We start from the raw sequence: 16312 nt of genomic DNA, 5'->3' as shown, positions 1-16312 counted from the left end.
TCCTTCTGCTGCTGCTGACTGTCTGTCTCTGTCTCTGTAACGATGGTATGTTCTCTACAGGAAACAACTTCTGCATGATTTACTGGATGTTTGAATTAACCTCATGTTTCCTCTGTTTACATGTTTTCTTGTCCGTTAAAAAGGTTTGCATGAGAGTGAATAAAAACAGACGCATGACCCTGTTTCAGGTGTTTTTCTTTGCACTTCATGCATGTTTGTTTTTACCAGCATGACATGCTGACTGCATTCCTGACTCCAGACAGGCAATCATGAACTCGATCAGCAGGTTTCTAGGTAACAAAGCTTCCCCAAGGCGAGCTCTGGAGAGGGAAGCGTAAAGAGGGATGATATTTCAGAAGGGAGGAGATGAGTTGGATAGTTTTACCGTCTTTCCCTCCAGTGGTGGGGACTCGCCCTTCATGGAGAAGGAGCAGATGTGTTGAATAAAGAGGCAGAGGGTGGAGGGAGCGTCGGGCTGACTAAAGGAGGAGCCTGAGGAGAGGCGCAGCAGCCAAAGGGAGGGGCACAGCAGGCAGGCTGGATGTGTTTGGTCTTGAGCTGTGAGGGATCAGCAGACGGGGTGTGACTGCCAGCTTCACACACACTCCGCTGTCTCACTTTTCTCTCCTTGTATTTGTGCTTTACTTTGTTTTTTTCGTGGTGGAGAGCGTGCAGAAGCTCCCCGCTGACACCATGGATAACTTCCAGACGGTGCTGAGGTTCTTCATGAACCAGAAAGCCACCATTGGCTACAGCTTCATGGCTTTGTTGACGATAGGCGGGGAGCGGGTCTTCTCAATGGTCTCCTTTCAGTGTCCCTGTAACCACGACCAGAACTTCGCCTACGGGTTGACCTTCCTGCTGGGCCCGGCTGTGGTTCTTATGGTCCTGGGTCTGTTCTTCAGCACCAGACTGTGGAGGCTCTACACCGGCTGCTGCCTGAACCCCATGAAGCTGTGTCCCCGGGGGAACTGCTTCGGCTGCCTCAGAGCGTTCATGAGCATCTTCACGGGGGCGTGTGTGGCACCCATCATGTGGCTGTGTGTGGCCCTGCTGAACGGGACCTTCTACGAGTGTGCGGTGAGCGGGCTGGACGATAACCTGGTGGTGGATCTCTTCTGCAAAAACAAGACCATGAAGTGTCGGGAGGAGCTTGCTCGAGTGCCCTGCGACCGCTCCAAGCTGTCGAGTGACGAGCGCATGGAGCTGCTGCTGATGTTCAGAGCTCAATCACAGGTGAGACACACAGCTGAGGAGCTGACCAATCACAGTAGGGCCTGTTTATCCAGCTGTGTATTGCCATCTGTACATCTAAGAGGAGAAGCTTTTTAAGCTCAAGGAAAACAGAACAATATAGACATGCAATCACAGTGTAAACGTGTAAATAAACACCTGAGACAAATTAAAAAATATGCATTAAGTGTCTGCAAAGTTTTTCTGATAAACCCACATCCCATTTCAGGTGTCAAGGAATTCTATTGTTGTTGAAAAAGTATCGAGGCAGAAGACAATTTCGCTTGATTTTCGAGCATTGAATCAAAAACTTCAAAATCTGGTATCGCTGCAACATTAGAGCCAACAAAAAGACAGAATAAAACAAATAACTAGACTCCTCTTTGTATCAGAAGATAAACATTGAGACTAACAGTCACGATGTGTGTTACTGTCCTCGGCTCAAAGTATGAGAGGAGAAAAGCAGAAGAAGTGGGTCGAAAATTTCTCAAAGAAGAAGTTTCCAAAGATGCAGACGTCTTCATGCGGAGTTTGTCCTTTCATAACGTTCTTCCTGAGTGATCTGACCTGAAACAATGAGCCAAACTTTCGCCTCTGTTTCGGATGTGTATATTAAATAAATGCTAAGTTAAAAGCCTCCCTCAGCTGTACCACATGCATTCTGGAATTGAACCTGTAAAGAAGGAGGAGAGCGATGATTCGTTTCACAGAACATGATCAGTCGGTGTCATGCATCTTTTTGGGATATTGGAACAAAGTGCAGATTACTAGCTTCAGTGTATTTTCTGCGAATGTAAAGAGAAATCTACCTCAAGGAATCTACAGGATAAATGTTTCTGTCATGGTGCTGAGCATCACTTTATATCTTCCCCGTCTCTCCACAGATCCTGGGCTGGTCTTTAATCATCATCTCTGCAGTCGTCGGCCTCCTGGGAACCTGCTGCACAAACTGTCGCTCCAAAGTCAGCTTCCTGCAGCTCACCTTCTGGAAACGCTACGTGGAGAAAGAGAAGGAGCGCTTCGACGTCTACGCTGTGGACTACGCCACTAAGCTGGCAGAGAGGAACCTGCAGAGCTTCTTTGAGAACAAGGACCCCGAAGCGTTCCCATTCCCCAGCCACAGGGCGTGGGAGGAGATCTCTGCACACTACACCTTCTCCAGGAGCGACCAGTGCTACAGCACGCTGCAGCGCTACGTGGAGGGAACGGACAGGGACTTCACCCCAGAGAAGAGACCCGTGATGGATTCGGACTACGGGATGGAGATGCACTGAAGGAGGGAGGAGGAGGAGCGTGTGGTCTTCGTGTCAGTTCATGACAGAGGGACATTATTCACACAGACAATCAGTGAACAGAGCATCAGTGTGAGAACACACACTCACCACTGTTTAACTTATTATACTGTATGTTTGACTCAGGAAAAGTTCTCCTCTGACACAGCAGCCCTTTCACTACAGAATGTAACCACAGCCAAAAAACTACAGTAAGCACATGAGATAATGAAGGGCATAACCACTATACTATACTCTCAAGCCTTTGATGGTGCATGAATGCAACGCCTTCTACTAATGCTGCTTTGAATAAGTTGTCTTCCTGAGATATGCAGAGGATGCACATTGACTTTAAACAAATGTGATCAGGGTTGCAGCTCAGCCTGAACAAACTGAAGCTGGTGTCACTTCTGAACACCTGTAATGTAAGTGTCTGTCACCTTAAAGGGACAGTTCAGATTTGTTGTTTTTTGTGTAGTTGTGTGAGGTGCTTGTCAATGGTAAAGTACATTAGCCACAAGAGAAGCCGGTGAGCTTGGCCCTTTCATTGAGGAAGCAGTCAGAGACAGAAGATGGGCTGTGATGGGGGCCTTTGGATAGGACATATAGAGTAGGAAACTAGGGAAAGAGAGAGAGGGAAATGACATACAGGAAAGGAGCCAAATGTTTAAAAGGAATACTGGATGGGACTATAGACTGGTATAGTAATGACATATTTTTGTAGGCCAACCCGAAAAAATGGCGCCAGTGGTTCCTACGAAAACTCGCCTATGGGATTTTTGTATTGGATTTTGGATCATTGCAGAAAATACGCTTTGTGTCAAACACACGTTTCTGATGCGCTGCTGTTTAGTTCAGCGGGATAATCTTTACAGATGAACATCATTGATATGATGTTTGAAAAGTTAATTCAGCTGAGAGAGGTAAAAAGCTAACATTATGCTACAAGCTAACTACACCGCGGTCGGTTTATTATGATGTCACGACCGTTATGCTTCATCGATCTAATCAGCGGTTTTGACAAGCTAGCTAAACGTTAGCTTAATAAGTTGTTTATTAACCTAATATTCACAAGAACACTAAAAAACAAGACTAGAGGCTGTGAGGAGGATTAGGGAGAGAGTTGTGTTCCAGACATGATGACGTATAATGTCTCCATGACAACCACTGTAGTTTCATTTAGCTACTCGTTAGCAACCGCTGTTTAAAGTTTGCGTAAAAACTTTAAAATTCACCAGTGGGCTCTTAGCTAATGTAGTTTATCTTGTCTAACAAAACACCAACATCTCTTCAGCTTGTGTTAACCACTGACCTTATTTCAGTCGTGTATCCACAAACCCATTCAAAATTCACATTGACTTTTAGAGTAAGGAACCCACGGCGCTAAAACGTTAACTCACTTCCTGGTTTTAGGACTTAAAACTAAACCAGTCTATAGCCTCCATATATTTATTTATTTTACTTTTTTTTAATTTAATTTTGTGTACTTTATTCATGCCCGAGGGGGAAACTGTGGTTCACGCTCTGTTATTTCTGAGACATGCTTCTCACATACACAGGCCTGAACCAAACACATGCACAAGCAAGAAGGACATGCATTAATGGAGACAGACCTCTCCAGCTACCAAACCAACATCCATCGAGACTTGAACCGGCTACCCTCCGGTCCCCAACCCAAGTCCTATGGACTGAGCTACTGCCACCCCATACATGTGACTCAACCCAACGGCTCAGCCATCTGCCCCCCAGATGTGTTTTTTGTATTTTTTGTACAAGGTTATGAACACTAGCCTTTTTTTTAACATACTGACAATACGAACTTCATACAACCCCACTTCAAATAATCCAAACTGTCTCTTGAATGAGCACATAAAAATACAAATCTCAGGTTTTTTGCTGCAGTGTTGCACAAACCAATGTGTGAAGTTGCATCAGTCCACATTTTATAAAAACACCACTTCATTGTTTTGTTTGGGCTGTTTCCCTCCCTACTCACATTTTTAAAGGAATATTGTATGAAACTACTAAGTGTGTGAAATGCAAAAAAAACTAAACCATGATAGTGTATTAAGTGTCCTTGTTTGGTGTGATATGTAAGAATAAATTAAAGATATAACCACTCCAAGAATGTCTTTGTATTGAGGTTTTCACACAAACACAACACTCGTTAAAATCCCAGATTTTTCTCGCAGGCCCGCTTGTAAAAGTCTTGCAGGAAGTTGGGGTGAGTCAATCTGTGTGTGCATGTAATTAAGCTGCTTCGTGCTCTTTTCTGCTTGCCAGTATGTTTTTTACTTCTCAGTATTTAATAGTGCAAACACGTCCAATTACACATCACACAGATAGGAAGACAGACTGTAATTAAAGTGTCTCTTGCTTCCTAAGATCTGTTCTGCATGACTTTTTTTCAAAAAAAAAAAAAAATGTTGAATGAGCTTCACGTTTGGATCACACGCAGCAACTTCCAGTGTTGAAAAATGAAGCCAACGCAGAAGTGTAAAATCCTGAAGTTCATCGAGCATTCGCATGAAGCTGACTGCAGAAGCCCCTAAAAGTCACTTACACACACGTTCAAACAGGTTTGTTTTTACAGTAGAACATATTTAAAGCCTGGTTCAATAACAGAAGTTGGTCTGAATAGCCCATGTGTCTGTCTGCACATTGTGTACAAACTGGATGGTGGGGAGGAGGGGCTGACCTGACTGACGACTGAGTACGTTGTGGCTGTTTGTGAAGAGGCTTCAAACCTGCATCAGTCATTAGGTCGACAGGAAACAGACACAGTAACCAGTGAGCGACGTTACTAAGGCTTCGTCCAGTACAGTCTCTGGTTTGGAAAAGTCAGTGAGTCACTTTAGAATTAACAAAAATGTCTTTTTCCATCTCTTCCTAGTGCTACTAATGGTTTTATGTTGTTTTTATGTTTTCCGAAAAAGCTTCAACAAGCAGAAGAACTCACGAGCTGAGGGCAGAGAAGAAGTGAAAGAGGATGCAAGCAATGCAGGTTTAGAGAAGTTAATACAATACAGATTATTGTTAATGGAGAAGTAGGCCTATGTGTCAGTGGAAGTGTGAAGGATGTGTGTGTGTGTGTGTGTGTGTGTGTGTGACAGTTTGTTAAGCGGAAGGACTCACCTCAGTTCAGACATTAACGTCTGTTTAATCTGACACATTTATTTTATTTATTTTTATTGCATGAACTCACAAAACCCCTTAGACAGCAGCACATCCATCGGAAATGACTGCTGTGATCTATTGACATTGACATATTGTTTGTGGTCAGTGTGATGAATTATTAATGTTGGTTTCCCTTCTGCTCCACACACACACACACACACACACACAAAGCTTAGTGTGTGTTTGCATGTAAACCGGTGCAGGTCGTACAGAGGGACACACCCTGCTGCTCAGGTGGGTTTTTTTGCGTGATGATTCATGGACATGTTGTAACTTGAAACATGTGTAGCTATAACAGTTCACTGTATGACCCTGTGTACACCTAATATCAACTAAGACCCTGTACTGTATATGAACAGACGTGTTCTCAGTGACGTCAGTCTGAAGCTTCTGAACTCCTGTTGGCTGGTCACCATATCAGGATTACTGTTTAAAACTGACTTTCAGCAAAGACGTGGATCTGAAACTGTTAACGTGTTGTTTTTTTTCTGCTGTTAAAAAAGTGGAATTTTGAAAGTTGCGTGTGACCTCCGGGACCTCTTCAGCCAGCTTGTACTGTTTTTCACATCCGCAAAGGCTTGATTTTTCCAACACCGGACGTTACAGCTGTCTCCAGTGAACACTTAAATCTTCTCAAACCACATCCTAAACTTTTTCACATCCACTCTGTTCATCTAAGGATCTTCAAAAAGGCCAAACCGACCAATACAAGCCTACACCTACTGTAGCAGATTCAAACACTTTGGTCAATGCATTGATCCTCCCTACATACTAGGACACAAGAAGTCTAATTAAATGGCTCTGACTGAACTTATCCGTGCATGTACTGAATGAATCCCCGGATGCATTGAGGTGTGTATACACACTCAGGATGTTAATGCAAGCTGTAAACAGGGTAAGAGACACACTCAGGACCAGATACATGAATCAGTGTTTTATTACAAACATTCATATTTACAGACTCAGCAGATAATCAAACTGGTTACAGACTGAAGATCCTCCGAGGACCTCCACCATCAAGGTCAGCCACTTCTTTTTTCAAACCTCTGACTCTCTGCACATTATTTACATTAAAAAATATCAGAACATCAGACTGTAGTCCATGTTTTTTTTTCTCATATAAACTCCACATGTTCTTCTTGTTCGCTGTGCGTGACGAACACATCAGCTGTTCTTCAGCACGTCTCACACTTGTGCAGGCTCCTCTCTCTGTCCTCTGCAGGTGTCTTTCGTCCACGCCGTCCCTGAACACATCACGGCCCGTTCACTGTGTGTGGGACATCTCAATCTGAGTCGCTCTGCCCTGCCCCCCCTCCTCCTGACCCCCCCTCTTCATCACTGAGTTTGTCCCAGTCCTTCATGGAGGCTCCCATCATGAAGTCGTCTCTGAGCACGCTCCATGACGGCTTCTCGTCCTCTGCAGGGGCGGGAGTCTGACAAACACACACACAAGCACGTTACTTAGTCTGTTCATTGAGTCTGTTAGAGGAAACAGTGACATCATGTGGCCACTCAGTGAAATGACAAGGTGAACAGCAGCGAGGCGGAGCGACACACAGTATGTTTAATCTTTTATCTTGACTTCATAAATGGTTTAATTAAAATGATCTACATGACAAATCGAAACAACTTTCATGAGACAGGAATGTTTTTCAACTTCCATTATACGCGTGTTCGCTCTGCCTCTGTTCCAGCAACGCATGGCTTCTCGTTTAGCCCGAGCACGACGCATCAATTTAGCAGAGAAAAGAACACGCAGGACGTCAGACACCGGAACAAATATAAAACATCGTGTTTGTTTTCAGAATGAAACACTCTGTTTTCATGGTTCAGAAAAAATGACGATCTGTGTTTATGAGGTTGGTTTTTTTAGCTGTTCGGCTGTGCTCTTCACCCTGTGGCTGGAGAACGCAGCCGGTGGGCGTTGACAGACGAGAGTGGACATGCAATGAATAAGGATCTAGTGGAAGCTTGGGGTAACTCCCACTAGGCCCAGTACCATGTTTCAGCATGACTGACCCCCCCCCCCCCGTCCTCACACTGGCCTGCAGACTGACAGCGCCTGAGCACGGTTACCACCTGTACATAACATGGTAATATAACACGTGCATGGCTTTAGGCAGCAGCAGACCAACACGTCCTTTGTTCTGAGAGGTAAAAGTCTGGTGTCTTTGAAGAGAGATGTAGCAGCTGTTTCTGTTCCCTCTTTAACAAAAAGGTCTTTCCTTGTGTCTTTCTGTAATGTTGTCACTCTATGAGAACAATAAGCAGGAAGTAAAGAGGATTAAAAACACAATCACAATCCCCGTTTAAACTCACTTTGTGTGTTTTGTTTCCCTCGCTCCCCCTCAAAACGTCGATGAAATCTTTCTTCGAAACCGACGACAGAAGCTTCGCCTTCTTCCTCTCCGATCCTCCGACCTCCTTCACTCTCTCGTCCACGGTCTTCTGATGCGTCCTCACGGCGTTGAACAGCTGCACCACCCCCCTGAGCGGAAAACAGAGGTCAGTCAGCTGCGTGTTCACCATGTTAGACGTGGAGGTGGAGGGAGGTAAACCCACCTGGTGGCCACTCTCTGCAGAGCTTTCTCCGTCTCCCGGTCCTTCGCCACGTTAGGTTTCACTCTGCTCATCATTTCCCACGCTCGCTTCTTATCCACCTGAGGACACACACACAGAAACACACATTAACACAGTGTCTCCTCTCCATGTGCCAGGTGTTACAGCTCACATGTAGGAAAGGGTTAGCTGACGCTACGCTGCACGTGTGTCTGCTCTTAGCCACACCTGCAGCTCTCGTTCGCAGATGACAAATACACTCCAACTATGTGTTGGGAGATTAACTCTTGGTATTCCCAGATTATGATAAGGATAACTGTAAATGAGGGAACCTGTTTCTGTCTCTCCAGCTGCTCCTGTTTCTCTCGCTCCTTCATCTTCTCCAGCTGTTTGTTCTTCATCAGGATGCTGCTCTCACTCTTCGGAGTCTTCTTTCCCAGGATCTTTGCCATGGCGTCTGCCCAGCCTGCGTTCGCGTTACCATCGTCGATCTCCTCTTTCTCTGCTCCATCTTCAGCAACTGCCTCTTCACCTTTGTCCTCATCGTCGGCTCCGTCTTCGTCCTCCTCGTCGTCAGCCCCGTCTTCGTCATCCTCGTCGTCAGCTCCGTCTTCGTCATCGGCTCCGTCCTCCTCCTCGTCGGCTCCGTCTTCTTCTCCATCACTACTCTCGTCTCCTCCCTCAGACTCACTGTCATCCTCAACCTGAGGCTCTGTGTTGTCTGCTGAATCAGAGAAACAAATCACAAATCTGAATTAATACACAAAGAAAATAACATCTATTAGAGAATATTTCATGCTGAGCTGATTGCAATACAGATAATGTGTTTTAATGATTGGAGTATACTGTTGATAATTGTCTTATGTTAATTATAGAGCTGGCAATAAATGTTTTTTTTATATATGTTTCTTCAGTACAGAGTGCTCCGCCTCTCTCCCTCTGAACGCAACAACAAACAAATGAAAGAAACAAAAACAAACTATTGACTATTCAAGGTTTTCTTTATTGTCAATTCCAAAATATGTCAGACATACAGTGAAATCGAAATTACGTTTCCCCCCTCTGCACGGTGCAATGTAGATTAAAAAAAAAGGTACGGTAAAAAAAATAAAACAAGGTGACATCATTATTGTCAATATTTTCACTATTGCACTTTAATAGATGTATCACTGATTTTTGCTCTTTAGATCAATACTGCAGACAGCTGCCATCACTATCATCTATCATCCAAGCATCTCTGGTTGTCTTCAGTTTAGGATGAAGGAGATTCAACAGAGAATAATAAAAACCCTTAATACATGAAAGCTGAATATACCTTTAATATTTTAAATTAACCTGATGCTCTCTTGATTTACTGATATTAATCATTAAATATACTTTAATATTAGACAGCAGAGACACCATAGTTACTTTAAATGTAACCAGGAGAGAGTCAGTATTTAACATGTTTGTGTGACTCATAAAGTCCTTTAATAAATTAATAAGTCATCAAACCACTTTTAAGACGAGGTGCTGCTCTGATGCTAAGCTAACACTATGTTTTGTAAGTGACTGCTTTGACGAATCATCCATTAAGCCACATGGTATTGTATTATTTATTTATTCAATTTAAATATTATATTATATAATTATAAACAGTGTTAGAAGCAGAAGCTAGCAGAGCATGCTAACGTTAGCATACTAAAGTACAGAGTTAGCATAGAGTTAGCATAGAGTTAGCATAGAGCAGCGGGATTAACAGCGTGTGTTTCTGAGCTTAAAACAAGAGTGGTTGTTCGTTTGTACAGCTATAAAAACATTCATTAAGAACATAAAAACTTACCAGATATCTGCACATGTGTTTTCATCAGAGCTGCCATGGTGGAGTCTCACTCAAATAGATCCGTGGGGAACAATGTACGAAGGAAGGTTCCTACTCCTAAAACAATTCTTCTTCAACTTTAGGTGTTTATTATTGGCAAACACCTACTGGATTAAAATATCTTATATGTACGACTTTCTGTAAATTACAATAATAAATAGATTAAATCGTTTATTTTTTACATTTTATATATTCTCAATCAATTTAGTTCAATTCAAAAAACGTTATTTGTCAGGACGATTGAGTTTGTCTAAGGTACTGTAAAAAATCCTATAGACTTTATTGTCTGAGTTTTTTGTAGAACATTTATTAAATCTAAATGTACTTTAATTTCTTTTAAGTTTTCCATCATTTGTCTTCTTTTTAAACTATATTTCTGACAATGTAAAATGACCACTGTTCCACTGTTTCGTGTTTGCATCTCATGTTTTATTAATTTTCTATGAATGTCTTCTTTAATCAAGTCAGTGTGTCCAAATTTCAATCTACATATTATTCTTTTATTCCTTTTATTTGTTCCTGCACTCATTTCACCAACGTTCCTTTGGATTCTGTCCTCCTTTCCTTTCTTCCTCCCTCTGCTTCTTTTGCCACCTTTCCTTCAATCTCTGTTTAACAATGCTCTTCACTTCTGTTTGACTGATGCTAAACTGAAATAGATCCCTGGAGTACAATTTACAATAAAAATCTTATGTGATCATAAACACAGAGAAAACGTTTCAAATGTGCATCACCCCAATCTACAACCTGTCCTCGAGATAAGAACATCATTGTTAATATGTCGAGTTTTACAGCTGTAAACATTCATTAAACAACATCAACATGAACCATCTCAGAAGACAACAATATCAAAAATGAGCTATCACAGATATGACAGGAAGAACTGTGCCAGCCTCAGTTTGACCAAAAGTTGGGGGCGGGGAGTGTGAAGTTTATGACCTTTTAACTTACCAGACTTCTTATCAGTGACAGGAAAAGATAAATGAGTCAGTGTCTCCTGCTGACAGAGTGACAGACAGAAGGGGGCAGGAGATAATGACGAGGAGTATGAAGTGAAGGAGGACGAGGGGACCAAGGAGCAATAAGAAGATGATGAAGAGAAAGAGGAGGAAGAGGATGTGGGGGAGGCGGTGGAGTTTGATTAAGTGGAGGAAGAAGAAATTACAGATGATGACATGTAGGAGCTTGGGATGAGAAGAGGGAGGAGAATAAGGAAGATGATGATGGAGATAATTAGGAGCAGGAGGAGGAGCATGGTGACAGTTTAAATAGGAATGCTGCAGCTCATGAAGAGCACAGATCCAGAGCCAGATTAGAGCAGATCACCTGCTTCAGGACACAAACCAGTCAGGTGTGTGTGTATGTGTGTCTCAGGTGTGTGTGTGTGTCTCAGGGGTGTGTGTCCTGACCCTGCTGCCGTATAAACACACGCACACGTGAGAGACCCGCACACTCACAGAGTCCTTCAGGAAGCAGGCTGCACGCAGGAGGATTCATCAGATCATCATGAGAACAACTAAACTGGGTAAAAACTTGTTTTTTTAATTCTGTGTTCATGTTAATGTCAACTGATCTGATTCAAACGCACTCAGCAGTGTGTGTGTGTGTGTGTGTGTGTGTGTGTGTGTGTGTGTGTGTGTGTGTGTGTGTGTGTGTGAGACTTCTAATGTCTGTGTGATTCTACATGTACAAGCCAGCATGTCAGTTTCATGGGATAAAGCATGTAAACGGTTTAAAACAAAACCTTCTCTGTCCTGAACTTTACACTTTGATGTCTGAATGAGAGTCAGTACAAGTTAAGAGTGAGAACAGATATGAATCACAGCAGAGTGTTCGACCTGAAGGACCGGTCTGATCACAGCCTCCTCCTGCTTTACACACACAGAGACACACACACACACACACACACACACACACACAGGCGCGCACACACAGCAGTACTGTTGTTCATTATGAAGCTAAATAATTAGTAAGGATTGGATGGTTACATGGTAACCGAATCTAAGAACCAATCAGTTGTTGTCGTATTAAATGTTGCAAAGCTTCAGTAAAATCATCCGACACTTAAATCAAAGATAGAAACATTTAAGCCAAGACTATCACATGTGCTGCTCATGGATTACAATCAGGTCAGAGAAGCCTGTATTTAGTTGAATAAGGCTGTCTAAATATGATCACTTTTAATAGTCATTAATCAATAAATTCAAATAGTTCATTGTGATTATTTGCATTTTTTATTGCATGTTTGAAGCTTCATTATTTTGCATTTTAAAAAAACAATTATGTGTCCAAAAATAGTTAGTTCACAGACTTCATGTACGGAGGTTATATTCCTACAATGGGGCGGTCGGGGTTCAAATCCAACATGTGGCTCCTTGAATCTTGAACCTTGCTGCGTGTCATTTCCGTCTCTTTTCCCCTGATTTTTGTCTCTGTCCTCTGTCAAGTCTCTAAATGATAAGGGCACTAAGAAATATAAAATAAATAAATAAATTATTTTATTAATTAATAAATTAATAAATAAAATAAATTTTAAAAAAAAGTAAAACAATTGTTTGGCTTTTACTTTGAATCATTTTACTTTCTTGAGCTTTGTGTACCCGCTTTTATTTTGAAAAACAGTAAAAAGGGTTAGTCACTAAATATCATGCAATTAATTGCGATATAGAAAAAAAAGAAGCGTTCATTAGTTCGTCAAAGTCCCAGTCGGCCTTAGTTTTAAGTAAACTGCAGATGTCTCTCAGAGTTTTAAACTTCTTTTACTGTAGTAAGAATCAAACAGTATATAAGCTGTTTTTAACAGCAACAACAATAGAAGTCCAAGGCGCTCATTACTGGGTCATTTCTTGACCCAGTAAACTTTGGGATAGGCCAGGGCAGAACTGCTTACTGCTGTTTCCCCAAAATTAATCTGAAAATTATTTATTGTTTTCTGCTTTGTAAATTCTTTTTCTCCCATCAATAGTTTTTAAACAAATGTGTAAAAAAAACCTGATTATTTTCTTTTAGCAGTCAAAAATAAATAAAAATCAGCTGGTATTTCATGCTTGATTTTTTTATGTGTTTTGAAATGTAACTTTTAAAATCAGGCGTTTTTTTATTTTAACATCAGTTTTAAAGAAAGTCTGAAAACGTTCATCCACGTTCACAGCTCTGATCTCGTTTCAGGAGCCGGCAGATCGTCGGTCGAGGCAGTCTTGGGCTTTGCACTGGGAGCAGTCGGAGGCTGCATACTGGGGGCCACAGAGGGCCCTGTGGACAGAGTCCTGTCTGAACTGACTGCAGCTGGGCCCCTGAAGCCTGTGATGGAGGAGGTGAGCACCGTGGGGGCCCTGGGTCTGGGGTCCCTGTTAGGAGCTACAGCTCTGAGTGCAGCAATGACCTCAGCGGTAGCCGGTGTGATCCTGGCTGCTATCGTGGCTCTGTTGTTTGTAGCCTCCAGGAGCTGCCTGCCTTCCCACACAGACTCTACTGGTCTCTGGGTATCTGCAGGACTTGCCGGGGCGCTCGGGGCCACTCTGAGTGGTGCCACACTGGGGGTCACTATCGAGTGGATAGTGAAGACATTTGGCATGGTGGGCCTGCTGTGTGCACTGAGTGCGTTCACGGTGCTAAAACCCCTCCTGCACCTCGTGTTCAAGCAGCTATGGGTGGAGGGCGCCTGCTGCACACTCGGGTCTACGGTCTGGACCAGAGCGAGGGATCAGGACGAGCTCTCAGAAGACCAGCAGAGACAGAAAGAGGCCGAGCTCATGGAGCAGAGGATCCTGACCCTTGAGAAGGGGGGCGAGGCCAGCGGTGAAGAACTGAAGTCAAAGTGGGAGGTAGAGCGCCAACAAAGAGAGGAGAGGGAGAGGAAGAAGAGAGAGAGTGAAGAGGCCGAGATGGAGCAGAGGACCATCCAGGACTGGATCAACACAGTGGTGGTCAAACATGTGGACTTCTTGGCGTTCTCAGGGATCCCGATGACTGTGATTGCCATAGTAACATCAGGGTTTGGGGTGTTAGGGTACGGGGGGCATCAGTCAGTGTTCATAGTGCTCCTGGCTCTCGTCGCAGTCATCGCCTACCTGCTCATGAAGTCCTCAGACTTTAAGTTCTGGATGCTGGTCGGTTGTATGGGGATGATCGCTACTTTTGTCATTGCCATGCTTACGCTGCACGCTGGTCAGGTTGTGGTTTCCATGGCGATGAAGATGCAAGCAGCAGGGCAGGAGCAGTCCAAAGAGGTCGTGGGCGCTCGGATGAACCAGCAGTCCTCCGTGGAGGCGTTGAATGCCGCTGTCTTTGTTTCCCGCCTGTGTCAGCTGAGTCTGGGCGCCACCGTGGGAGGAGCTCTGGTGAGGCGGCGATTGGGGGAGGTGAGGGTCATAGTCGGGGCGGCATCTGTAGCTGGGGGGTTACTGGTTGGGGTGGAAGTTTTAGGCACGGTGCTGGGAGATGGAGGGAGGGCGGGGGCTCTTCTTGGGGTGGTGGGCGCAGCGGGGGTGTCGGTGGGGGCAGCAGCCGCCATGGCAGGGGGGTGGACCTCATGGCTGGGGACTCTGGGAACCATCTCAGGGTTGATTCTTGGGGCTCTGGGGGTCGGAAGGTGGCACCTTGTCAACATCGGACTTCAAGTTCCTGCAGCGTACGTGTTCGCCATGACCAACCCGTTCTAACAACACAAGGATAACACATGCATTGAAACAAAACCATGTTGACAGGTGAACGCACATGTACACTTCATTAACATGAAACACGTGTGACTGCACGACTCTGGAACTACAATGTCAATAATAATAAACGTGTTTTTATTCTGTTTCAGTTTTTTCTATTTTTTTAACTGAAATGAAATCTGATCTCAGCTGATGTCTGAACAAAAGAATATATCTGTAAAACAATCTTATGATTAAATAATATTTATGATTTTGGGGTGGTTTTGCGCCGGCTCCTTTATTTAAAACAAAAACAGTAGAGATTAGAGTTTCGCTCTGCACAAGAATGCTCCTAGTATTACGTTTTAGTTTTTTTTTTTTTGTGTGAGCTCACGGCGCTCTTAGTTAAAAACATAAGCAGTATAAAACACGGACACAGGCTCAGTGATGTCACCTGACACTGAAGGGGTGTTTTGATCCTAAAAAGAGATTAAGCCTCCTGATGAAGAGCTGCTCTCAGTCAGATCAGTAACGCCCCTTATTTAATATAACCCAAATAAAATGAATAAAGTGTGATTCATGTAGAAATTCCTCCATGTACACTGTGTGCAGATAAACATTGCAGGGTGTGTTTGGGACTTTTGGAGGCAGCATTTATTTTTCAACCTTTGAAGTTGCAGCTTGAGTTTCACTCATGTCCAACCTGTTACCAAAGAGGAGGCGGGGCTTATGATCCATACTGCAGCCAGTCAGCAGGGGGAGCTCTAAATCTTTTGGCTTCACATGAAGGGATTCATTCAACTATTCATTCTCTCTCTACAGACTTTGTTTGGTTATAAAGATCTCCATTAGCTCATGTGTCCATCCATCCATGTAGCTGTTGTCACCGTCTCTCATGGAGAGATGGAGAGACGATCCCCAGCTCCTGCAGCAACATGTGTAATTGGGCAAGACACTAAACCTGTAGATTTACCTCCAATTTAACCCCAGATTGCTGCGTCTGCTTTGTCGGAGGTGTATGAATGGGGTTACTTTCTTCTGGTGGTCTGACCACTGCCATCAGAGTGTGAATGTGTGTGAACTGCAGAGTCGTCACAAGACTAGAAAAGAACGATACAAGCTCAAGTCAAGTTCATTTATCTTCATGATGACAGTGAACACATCACAGCCAGAGGACAGAGGACGTCTACGTTCAGCCAATAATACAAATGTCCAATGAAACTATAAAAAGCGAAACTGAGAAAAATAAAGCAGATCTTTTATGTTCTGCTGTAGTGTCTGTTCTGTATCATCATCTCCGTTGTCTTATTGATTATATTGAAAATGTTAACCCTTGAAAAAAAGTCAGATCTTCGTAAATCCTCAATGTTCTGATCTGAACAGAAAATGATGATGCATTATTGGACGTGTGTTTATGTTAATTTGAAATGTAATCACCAAGCAAAGATTTTTCTGACATGTTAGCTCTTATGAGGGCAGACTTCTAACTTTGCATGGACCTGTGTGTTTAAAGCTTTAACATATTATTATCATTATTAATCAGTTCTATTATCATCACTCTGTTATAAATTAGT

The 16312-nt window shown here is 43.3% G+C and overlaps 2 protein-coding genes across 3 annotated transcripts; one reads left to right on the top strand and one right to left on the bottom strand.

Moving 5' to 3' along the window:
* The first annotated feature begins 509 nt into the window (after positions 1–509).
* On the top strand, positions 510–4618 carry LOC306824631 (calcium homeostasis modulator protein 5-like). Its single transcript, XM_079344819.1, has 2 exons — positions 510–1236; positions 2118–4618. The coding sequence occupies exons 1-2, from the start codon at positions 694–696 to the stop codon at positions 2505–2507; spliced, it is 933 nt and encodes a 310-aa protein (XP_079200945.1). The 5' UTR covers positions 510–693; the 3' UTR covers positions 2508–4618.
* A 1982-nt stretch (positions 4619–6600) lies between these two features.
* LOC306824264 (RRP15-like protein) lies at positions 6601–10164 on the bottom strand. Of its 2 annotated transcripts, none has more exons than XM_079344343.1 (5): positions 10063–10164; positions 8573–8961; positions 8244–8341; positions 8001–8169; positions 6601–7114 (listed from the first exon to the last, which is right to left on the bottom strand). In XM_079344343.1, exons 1-5 carry the CDS (start codon positions 10097–10099, stop codon positions 6965–6967), a joined length of 843 nt encoding a protein of 280 aa, XP_079200469.1. In that variant the 5' UTR covers positions 10100–10164; the 3' UTR covers positions 6601–6964. The 2 variants fall into 2 exon arrangements, with proteins under 2 accessions (XP_079200469.1, XP_079200468.1); XM_079344342.1 differs by having other exon boundaries at positions 8573–8964; positions 10063–10163.
* Positions 10165–16312: the final 6148 nt, after the last annotated feature.

This window comes from Symphodus melops (assembly GCF_947650265.1).
Source record: "Symphodus melops genome assembly, chromosome: 5".
NCBI classification, from domain to species: Eukaryota; Metazoa; Chordata; class Actinopteri; order Labriformes; family Labridae; genus Symphodus; species Symphodus melops.
This window is presented reverse-complemented; position numbering and strand designations above follow the sequence as displayed.

Coding starts and splice junctions, on each gene's coding strand:
- LOC306824264 (XM_079344342.1), bottom strand. CDS start 10,099: ATGGCAGCTCTGATGAAAACACATGTGCAGATATCTG. Junction 8,965..10,062: donor AACACATGTGCAGATATCTG/GTAAGTTTTTAT, acceptor TCTCTGATTCAG/CAGACAACACAGAGCCTCAG. Junction 8,342..8,572: donor AGCTGGAGAGACAGAAACAG/GTTCCCTCATTT, acceptor GTGTGTCCTCAG/GTGGATAAGAAGCGAGCGTG.
- LOC306824631 (XM_079344819.1), top strand. CDS start 694: ATGGATAACTTCCAGACGGTGCTGAGGTTCTTCATGAACCAGAAAGCC. Junction 1,237..2,117: donor TGTTCAGAGCTCAATCACAG/GTGAGACACACA, acceptor GTCTCTCCACAG/ATCCTGGGCTGGTCTTTAAT.